The sequence below is a fragment of the Lemur catta genome, chromosome 13 (genome assembly GCF_020740605.2).
Source record: "Lemur catta isolate mLemCat1 chromosome 13, mLemCat1.pri, whole genome shotgun sequence".
Taxonomy (NCBI): Eukaryota; Metazoa; Chordata; class Mammalia; order Primates; family Lemuridae; genus Lemur; species Lemur catta.
In genome coordinates, this window is record NC_059140.1 from 82,363,240 (window position 1) to 82,373,468 (window position 10,229).

General features: G+C 63.2%; 1 protein-coding gene across 1 annotated transcript; it reads right to left on the reverse strand.

Annotated features, from left to right (window-relative positions):
- Positions 1-932: 932 nt before the first annotated feature.
- TRIM11 (tripartite motif containing 11) lies at positions 933-10,105 on the reverse strand. The gene is made up of 6 exons (XM_045567464.1): positions 9,593-10,105; positions 6,120-6,215; positions 5,501-5,731; positions 3,900-3,922; positions 3,715-3,815; positions 933-2,620 (listed from the first exon to the last, which is right to left on the reverse strand). The coding sequence occupies exons 1-6, from the start codon at positions 9,998-10,000 to the stop codon at positions 2,073-2,075; spliced, it is 1,407 nt and encodes a 468-aa protein (XP_045423420.1). The 5' UTR covers positions 10,001-10,105; the 3' UTR covers positions 933-2,072.
- Between the last annotated feature and the right edge of the window lie 124 nt (positions 10,106-10,229).

The following is a 10,229-nucleotide window of genomic DNA, read 5'->3' on the forward strand; positions in this document are numbered from 1 at the left end:
ATGCTCCTCACGCTGCTCCAGTGCAGCACCGCAGGCCGCGGGGCTTACACAGGACGCAGATTGCTGGAGGCTGCAAGTGTGGGATCGGGTGCCAGCACAGGAGGGCACCGCTCTGGGCTTTCACTGTGGCCTCCACGGTGGAGAGAGGGCGAGGGAGCTCTCGGGGTCCCACTTCTAAAGGCACTAACCCCATTCCTGAAGGCACCACCGTTACGACCTAACTACATCCCCAAAGCCCCACCTACCGACAGCATCAACTTGGGAGGATTTCAACAGATGAATTTTTTAGGGGGGGCCTAATGTTCAGTCATTTGCAAGCTGCACAGGGAGGCTCCCCACTGCCGGCACGAACACTTAGGTTCTCACTGCCACTGTTCCCGAGATACCGGCTCCCTGGCCCGGGCGCTGCGTGTTCGTGCCGTCTCTGCACCTGCAGGGCGGCGGTATGTGGCGGTGACACACCTGGGAAGCGGACTTCAGGGTGCGCTGGCGTCGGGAGCCGTGAGCTCTGCTGCTTCTCGCCCTCCGGCTTTGCTGAAGCCGCAGCCAGCGCCGTGCCGGTGTCCTGGGGGCAGCTGGGTGCACATCTGTGGTCTCACCCATGAGGCTGCCCGCTGGTGACCAGGGGCCATCTCAGAAGCCCCCAGCTGGCCGTCCCACTCCAGGCAGGCACAGACGCGCAGTCGCAGTCCTCAGCAGGAAGGGACCCCCGGGGCACAGCGCTGGGGAACAGGCTGCGCAGTCCTCACCCCGCCAGAAAAACGCCAGCGTTCAACAGAGAAAATATTCTCCCTGCACCCATCATTCCAAGTAACTGAGTTTGTTCAAGGCTGTACGACACGTCAACACCCGCCCTGGCCCCCAGAGAAGTACAGTGCGAGAATGGTTAAATAAAGAGCATCCACAGGACAAAGCACTCATTAAACATAATGGACACTGGAAGTGTTTATTAGGTTATCTGGACAAATAATCCCTTTGGCAGCTAAATGGAATGGATACATATCTGAGCACAGGACACAGCCAGCAGGTCCCCGCCGCTCCAGTGTGGACGGCGGCCGCCCCTCCAGCCTGGTGCATCGGAGCACCTGCCACCGGGGGGAGCAGCGGACGGCAGGATCGCAGACAATGGCTGAAGTTCGCTCACCGTGGGAACGCCGTCCGTCCAATAAATAAGATGGGTACAAAGACGGGAACTTCTCGAGAAGAGCAAAGAAACCCCGAACCTCAACACCAGCACCAACTCCTGGATCCCGTACGCTTTGGGCTCTCGGGAACCCCTGCTCCTGCCGTGGGCACGCGGACGGCGAGGCAGTTGGCCGGCGGTGCACACCGGCTCCCGGGAGGGTGCACAGCCTCTGGGGGGGCAAGAGCCTGGGTTCCCAGGGATGACCACCAAGGACAGCACGGAGGCTTTGCAAGGGCAAAACCAGCCAGTGACACGCTCAGAAAAGGCTTCAGAAACACGACAGTGACTTGAGGGTCATTTCTGAGCCCTACACTGACCTCTGGGCCCCATGGACCTGCCTAATCCAAATCTCCGCACAGGGGGGCGATTTCTGGAAGCCCCTCTATCCAGGGACTTGTACACATAGTTCCCTCCGCAGGACTGACGGCTGTCTCCTCGTTCTTCTGAAGTGACCACATCCAGAGTGGTGCTGGCTCTTCCCAGCCCTCCTGGCACAAGAGACTGTCCCAGCATCTTGACAGAGGTGGACACACGAGACTCCCGGGGCCCGACCAGGCTGTGGCCGGGACAATGCAGCCCGGCTCCCGCCTGGGTCTGGGGGCCCTGCAAGCTCCGGCAACCAGACGCTGGAGCCACTGAGGCCACAGGGCTGGGGGCTGTGGTTGGTGCCAAGTGGCACCCGGCGGCTTGGAGGGGGCACAGAGCCCCCCTGCCCAGTTCCCCAGAGCGCTGGCACGCGGGTTTCCCACGCACGGGCAGGAAGGAACCGCGAGGTCCTTCCGTGGCTCAAAGGACACGCTCCCTCCTCCCAGGTCCTCCAAGTGGCCGAACGGCCAGAAGCCAGGAGGGCCAGAGCAGCGAAGGGACTCCTCCAGTGGGGTCCCAGTCACAGGGGCGCCAGGGCGTCCCCGGGCCCCGCTTTGGGCCGGCAGATGGTCATAGGGATGGGGCCGCTGGACAGGGGCGAGAAGAGGGGTCGCAGTGTCCCCGAGAAGGGGGTCTCGGGGAAGATGAAGAGCAGCGACCCATCAGTGGCACTGTAGAAGGACAGGTGTCCCGCCTCGTAGTCCAGAAAGATGCCCACGCGCCTCGGAGGGTCCCGCAGCGGCGCGAAGGCCCGCTCGGGGCAGTTGTAGTAGCTCCCCAGGAAGACCAGGATCCAGAAGCCGTTGCCGGCCGACAGCTCGCCCTTCTCCTTCCTGTTGACATCGTCCCTGCACACGCCCAGCGCCCAGCTGCTGCGGTCCCCGACCTCCACCTCCCAGTAGTGGCGGCCCGAGCTGAAGCGCTCCTGGCCCAGCACGCAGGGCCCGGGGTCGAAGCGCTCGGGGGTGTCGGGCAGGGCCTGGCGCAGGTCGCCCCGCTGCACGCTCCGCCGGTCCTCGGACAGGACCAGCTCGGGGTTGGCGGTATCCGGGTCCAGGGTCACGTCCCCTGCAGACAGAGGCCCAAGAGGTCACCCGGGCACAGCGGCCACCTGCCCACCTGGGCCCCATTGGTGGACTCCCCCCCACCTGAGAGGCTCGTCCACCCTCACGCCCAACACGGACTGCTTCCCCGTCCCCCCAAAACATCACCTAACCACTCCTAGCTGCAATTCAGAACGTTCTAGAAATCGCTCCATGTTTCACCTTCAGGTGACAGGAGGAAACACTGGTTTTGCTTTCTACTTCTTTCTTTCTTTCAATCCTGACGGGTTCGGGGGAGCTTCCAGATGGTGCGCACACTGGAGACCCACGCTCCTCTCCGTACTCGGACCTGCGTCTCTTCCATTCACCTGTTCCTGAGTTCTAGCCTTTATTTAGTTTTTATTTTGCTTTTTTAGGGACAGGATCTCACTGTCACCCAGGCTGCAGTGCAGCCTTGAACTCCTGGGGTCAAGCAATCTCCCCCGCCTCGGCCTCCCAACGTGCCAGGACTACCGGTGCATGCCACCACACCCAGCCCTGGCTTGCCTCCTTTGTGATAAACTGGTCACAGTAAGTTACGTGCTTCCCTGAGCTCTGGGAGCTGCTTAGCAAATCACTGAAGCTGAGGAGGGCTCATGGGAAGTCCCAGTTTATAGCCGGCTGGACAGGAGTGCCAGCTGCCCCGGGAAGCAGCGAATGGCATCTGATCGAACCCCTAATCTGTGGGGTCTGTGCTAGCTCTGGGTGGCAGGTGTCACAACTGCACTGAGGCTGGGCGTGGTGGTGCACGCCTGTACTCCCAGTACTTTGTGGGGCCGAGGCGGGAGGATCGCCTGAGCCCAGAAGTTTGAGGCTGCCTTGAGCTGTGACTGCGTCACTGCATTCCACCTGGGGCGACAAAGCGAGACTGTTCCCCCCAAAAAAAGAACTAAACGGAATCCCTGGACACCCAACTGGTGTCGGAAATATGAGCAGAGGATGTTTTCCCAAAGATCCACTGCCCTGACACTGGGAGTCTGGAGCCAGCGGGCACAGGGCACAGAACATGCCACTGGCTGCCTGGGGTCCCTGGCGGGTCCCTTCCCGGGGTCATCGCTCCATCTGAGCGTCCGCACCCACCTCGAAACCTCCGCAGGGTCTCCACCAGCCCTGGGACTCTGCACACGGTCCTCAGCTCCATGGGCACCACCTCCGGCGGCTGCAGCTTCACGTCCTGAATCCTAGAGGGGACAGCGCAGGCATCACCCCTGCAGCCGCGCTGGGAGCCCACCCCACGCCCCGCCTACCCACCCAAGGGCTTTTACCTGCGCAGGGGGTCCTTGATGTCCTGTGGGGGGAGAGAAACACGGCACTCAGCTTCCACACCTGCCGCCCAGCCCTGGGGGCCGCCCTGGCCCCTCCCTCTTGGGCACCGGGGCCCCAGGTGGCAAATGGAAACATCTGTGGTTCAAGCCACCGTGTGGGGCACTTTGCACAGACCCCTGCTAACCTGTTGTTCCCCCTTTGATTTTTCTTATCCCTTAGAACATTCTTCTGCGCATAGCCGGGACCCAGCAACCTACACTGGCCAGCAAATGACTCCCACACCCGCCTGTCCTAAGCCGCTCTGCACCAGCCGCTGAGCTGGGGGACAGAGCCATGAGACACAACCCTGGACACAGGTGCTCCCCAGAGGCAGGAGATATGGCACGGAAGGTGTTCATGGGCACACACGGTTAACGCTGTCTGGGGACGGAGGGGCAATGGGACACGCTAGGCCTCAAAAATCCCCACCAAATACGGGGACTCTCGGCAGGGTTGTGAAGCCTGGGGAGAATTCCCTGGCAGACATGGGGGAGCAGCGCAGGTCGGGGAAGAGACACGCAGAGGGGCTGGGGCACACAAAGCCAGGTGTGAGCAAGGCAGGTGGACCTGCCCGCTCGGCAGAGGCGCAGGCAGGCGGCCGCTGGGTCGTGTGAAATGCAGGCAGGAGCCTGAGATCACCTCCCACCCCCGCCGGCAACATCTCCGCTGAGACCCCAAATCACATCTTCATGCAGACCCTGCAGGTGGGTCCCCGTTTCTGGGTCAGTGGTTCCTCCTCCTAAACCCTTCCTGGCTTTTCCGACATCACTCCCTCCCCACCCTCCTCCTCCCCCCACCAAGTGCCCTTCCCGTTTCTCAGGCTCAAAACCAGTTGGCAGCTCGGCCCAACTCCAAGGGTCACGGTGGCCAGGAGCCTGTTCCTGCTCCCTGGCGTGCTTGCTGGGCTCTGGAGGCTGGCGGGCACATCACCTCCTTCGGGAAGCCCTCCGGCCCCGCCTGGGCCTGGCACCCCACCCACTGGGGGCCGTATTCGGTCACATGTGGCCTCTCTCTTGTGTGGGAGCCGGAGCCGCCCAGGGAACCCCCTTGCCTGTCATCACCGAGTCCCTGTGTCTACGCCGCACTGGGCAGAGAGCGGTTTCTCAGTATGGGTAGGGCAGAAAGACCAGCGGGACCCCACAGAAGGATGACAGAGACACCTTCAGCCTGTGTCCCCTACGTGTGGCGTCCTGCCGGGGGCCAGGTGGGGGTGAGCCAGGGGCCGTGGGAAGCAGCGACAGTGGGAGGCTTCCCCAGAGCCCAGCACCCTCCGTCCCACCCGCGGTGCCCACTCTGTGCTGCCGCAGCCTGGGCACCCGGGGAAATGGGACAATGCGCACGGTGCCACCTCACGTGAGCACTCAAGAGACGCCACCTGCTTGGGTCTACGGAGGAAAACAAAGTTTCCTTTTCTGCACACGAGGGTTTCAGGTGGTGGAACAGCCGCCAACTGGGCATGTCACACACAGGCCAGGGCCGGGCAGGGTGGGGCCCCGCAGCCTGAGCCCCGGGTGACCTCCAGACGCCCCTCGCGCCCTCAGCCCGCCGGCCGCCCGCTCACCTGCAGCAGCCCCAGCGCCGGCAGCTGGCAGCGGCCCTCGAGCTCGGCGATGAGCTCGGCCAGGTGGGCGCTCTGCTGGCCCAGCCGGGCCGCACCCTCCCGCAGCCGCGGCAGCACCTCCAGCTCCTCCTCCTCCAGCCGCTGCAGCAGCAGCCGCTCCTCCTCCCCCAGCAGGCGCCGCAGCCGCTCGAACTCGCCCAGCACGTTCTGCCGCTGGCTCTCCACCATCTTCTGCGGGCGCCACGGGGGACAGCTAAGGCCCAGCCCCTGGGCCCCAAATCTATCAGCCCGGACTGGCTGGACCCCAGACCCACCCTCAGGGCCGGCCAGATCCCAAATCCACCCTGGGGCTGCCATCCAAGCATGCTGGGTCCCAGGGTGGGCACTCGGGGTGCAGAACCTCCCCACACCCACTCGCAGCACCCCTGTCTCCCCGTCCTGCGTCTCGGATGCCCCCTGGCCAGGCAGGTGGGTCACGCGGGGAAGGACCACCCCTCTCACATCCCCAGGCCTGGACTCGGCGGGGCCAGCCTGCAGCCGCGACCGCCCGCCTCGTTCCCGGGGTGCAGAGGGCGCGTGTGGACAGCCAGCATCCCGCCCCCCGGGCCCCGGCACCTGCCTGCCACAAGGCGCAGGCCTCATCGGCCTGGGCTTGGAACAGCAGCGCATCCTCCATTTGCTTCCGAAGGTGCTCCAGCGACTTCTCCAGCTTCGCCTGGGGGTGGGGGGACAGAGACCAGACAGAGCCATGAGCCCCCTGCCCGGCGCTGGGACACTCTAGGCGGGACACGGAGCCCCAGTCACAGAAGTCCATCCTTTTGCACGTGGCCTCTGTCCCAAGTCCCTCCACAGGGATGACGCTGTCTGGAGAACAAGGACACATGATGCCCCCCGCTGCCGGCAGCACCCGCTCTCTCGGCCACGCTGACGCCCCGCCCTTCCCCCCCATTCGGTGAGCGACACGCTTCGACACGCTTCCTTCCCCCCGTGCGGCCATTCTTCCAGTTCTCACCCCCCGCCCCACCCAGCCCTGCCTGCCTGTGACCCACCGCGGGGGCTTCCGGTCGCCACCCTGCCCGGCCAGGCTCCCTCCACAGGAGGCAACAGGACATGGTGACCACCCCCCCAGGCCGAAGGACCTCTCCAAGCCCAGCACTATGACCTGAATGTTTGTGTCCCCCAAACCCACAGGTTGACATCCCAACCCCCAAGGTGACGGTGTGAGGAGGTGGCCCCTCTGGGAGGTGACTAGGTCACGAGGGTAGAGCCGCCATAAACAGGATCACTAGTCTTATAAAACGGACCCCAGAGGGACCCTCGCCCCTTCTGCCATGTGAGGACATAGCCAGAAGGCACCACCCACGAACCAGGGTGCGGCACCTTGCAGGACAGACGCTGCCAGGCCGTGACCTTGGACTTCCAGCCCCCAGAGCTGTGAGCAGTGAACTTCCGTGTTTCGAGAAGCCCAGACCACGGTACTGGGTTACGGCAAAGACAGCTGCCGTCACCCGTCTCTCCTCCCAGCCCTGAGCGTCTTGCGCGTCTCCAGTCTCGACTCCACGGCACTGAGCCCGGAGACGGGCACAGTCGCACGCCACTTCCTCAGTCCTGAATTCGCACTGCGACTGCTTCTCACGTCGTGGGTACCAGGGAGATGGCGAGAACCCTGCAGACAAGCTGACGCCACAGCCTATGCCTGGGTTGTTCTCCTGTAAGGGTCAACCCCACAGGACGGGTGTCAGCCCCAAGCCCTGCTGGCCACACCTCTCAGCTTCTCCAGCCACCTGCAGGCTCGGCTATTATCTCCATCCATGTTCTAGACAAACCGAGGCACTGGGAGTCCCCCCAGTCTGCCCAGGTGGCAGGGGCAGGGTGTCAACCCACTGCCGGCTCCAGGGTGTCCATGTGGCTCAGCACCTGGACCCGAGGTGGAGGCAGACTGGCTGGCACAGCCCGGGCACTGAGGCTGTGTCTCGCTCCCTCAGTGTCCCTGCCCGGGCTCAGCTCTCCTGTGGGCTACAGCAAGAGCCCCAGACCGGGGTCCCTGTCCCCAGGCCACCTCCGGAAAACTCAAGCCTGGCCCTTGTTACCCCACCGGAAACACCCTTGGCCCGGAACCTCTCAACTTTTCCCCCAATGCCTTGTTCTCTCCGCCACATTTGGATTTTCGACACTGAAGCTAACAAGCAGCGTTTTACAGGCCACGCTAGGCAGCAAAGCACCAAAGCACAGTTGAGTTTTGGGTCCATGAGCTGTACCTGCTGCGGCAGAATGGGAATCTTCCTACGCTGGGCGTGGTCGGACGCCGAGGGCCCCAGAGCAGGCCTGGGTCCTTCCCATCCTCCGGCAACCCCTGCCCCTGACGGCTGCTCCCTGTCCCTGGTGCCACCTGACCCATGACCCAGAGAGAACTGAGGGCTCTGTCTTCTCTTTTCTTTTTCCTGGCCTCACTGGGACATCCCTGTTCACCGCCTGGGGTAGCCTGACCAGGTCTGGTTCATCCCTGACTGGTCAGAACTGAGCTTTCTAGACTCACTGGGGCGGGTGCAGCGGTTTGCTGGGCATCCCCACCGTTCACCTTCAGCAGCCCCGACACAGCGAGGGTGGACAGGATGTGCCAGCCCGACACACGGGTTATTGTGAGCAACATAGGAGAGGGTTGTCCTCCTGTTATCTGCCTAAATGCAGGGCATTAATGCCCCACTAAGGTGCCTGTCCTCTACCAGGAGGGGGACAGTACTCTAATCAAGAGAGACAAATCTGCATAAACAGACCTTACCCCTCTTAGTTCCCCCCATACATTTCCTAGTTACGTTCCCAGTTTATTGGCCTTAGTAGCCCAAACTCCCTTTCCTACGAATAGTCACTTCTCCACAACTTACGGACTTTGTTAAAATGGCACATATATGAGCCGCAGAGTCTTAGGGCTTTGTTTGGGTTTTGTTCTCTTCTTTTCTGTGAAGCTCTGGCTCATGTTAAATTAAAAATATTAATAAAATTGTATGCTTTCTTCCCCGTTAATCTGTCTTTCGCCAGTTTAATTTGCAGCCCGCAGCCACTGAACCTAACAGGGTGGAGAGTCTTTTTCCGTCCTTTGCAACAGAAAGGACTGGGTGCTAGCGCCCGAGACGTCAGCAGGCTGGCTCTGGAGCCTCTGGGCACCTCCCGCACCAGCACGGGCGACGGGTGTCGGGCGTATAAACCTGCTGGGCTGATGGGTTTGAGGCGTGCATGTTCCTGCACGGACGAAGTGAGAAGGAAACCCTAGGAATCTGTGTCTGGACTAGCCCAGATGTGGCTCTAAACCTCCTTCCCACTAAAATCCCAACGTGCGGACGTGTTCCAACGTATGCTAGTGTCCCAGAAGTTTGTTGTGCGACAGGGACACACTGAGTACTGATTCTACCATCAGCTAAACTGCGATCTGATACTTCTTCGCCGACACACACAACTGACCACGCTGCACAACGCCAAGCAGCCGTGGGAAAAGCTCGGAAGATGCTGCGTCTGCTCAAGGGCAGACCTGCAGCAGGTCAGGGAGGAAAGTAGGTGGCGGGAGGGAGGGTCAGGCGCCCCGAGGTTCCTCAGCATGAGGCCTTATGGGACTCTAAGCAGGAACACAAGGGTACTGAAGACGGGTTAACCCCTGCTGTGTCAGTCGGCACCAGCAGCCCCCAATACCCCACCCAGAAATCCGAGCGGCCCTGGAGGTGGATCAGGGAGGCAACGACTGTGTCCCTCCCAGCCTGGGACTAGCCCAGGACTTAAGTCCTGGCTTCCCTGCAGGTCTGGTCCCGCCCACATCCCTCCCGGGCTCAGACAGAGTCCCCGCCAGGAGCCCCTCTAGGGCCGGCCCCCTCTGAGGTCCTGTCCCACGGTCCTGGGATCCTGGCTCCTTCCCGGCCACTGCACGGCCACACCGACCTGGTCCCCACCCCAGACGTGGCCTTCCACCCTCACCTCTTTGCCTTCACCGTGGTAGGCAACCCCGTCAGACCCCCCAGACCCGGGGCCCCTTGCCCCAGCCTCGACAAGGGACAGGCTGCACCCCCGGCTCTGCGCCCCGGCCCGAGACTGGCCGTGCCCGGGCACCTTGAGGTCGTCGGCGGCGTCCTGCAGCGGGCGCACGCGGTGCGTCCAGTGCTCCCCCGAGCGCTCGCAGGCGGCGCACAGCAGGCGCAGCTCGTCGCCGCAGAAGGCGGCCAGCGGCTCGCGGTGCGCGGCGCACACGCCCTGCGGGACGGGCGACGGCGGGTGCAGGCGCCGCGCCATCTCGGCCATCTTGGCGAGCGGGCGGTTGGGCCGCAGGTTCCTCTGCGGGGACAGCTCGCGGCACTCGGGGCAGGCGTACGGGCCCTCGGGCTGGCCCCAGCAGCGCCGGATGCACTCGCGGCAGAAGTTGTGGCCGCAGTCGGTCATCACCGGGTCGGTGAAGTAGTCGAGGCAGATGGCGCAGGTGGCCTCCTCCTGGAGGTTGGTGGACAGGTCGGGCGCGGCCATGGCGCGGGGGAGGCGCAGCGGGCTGCGGGGCCGACGGCCGCCACCGAGGCTCCGGGCAGCGCGGGGATCCGGCGGCGCGGCACGCGGGAGGTGCGGGGCTCGGGAGCTTCCGAACGGCGGCAGGAAGAGGAGCCCAGGCGGAAGCAGGAAGTGACTGTTTTTTTTTTTTTTTTTTTTAGAACAACCCGCTTTTGCCTCCGATTGGCCACGATCCGTCACGCGCCGGAGG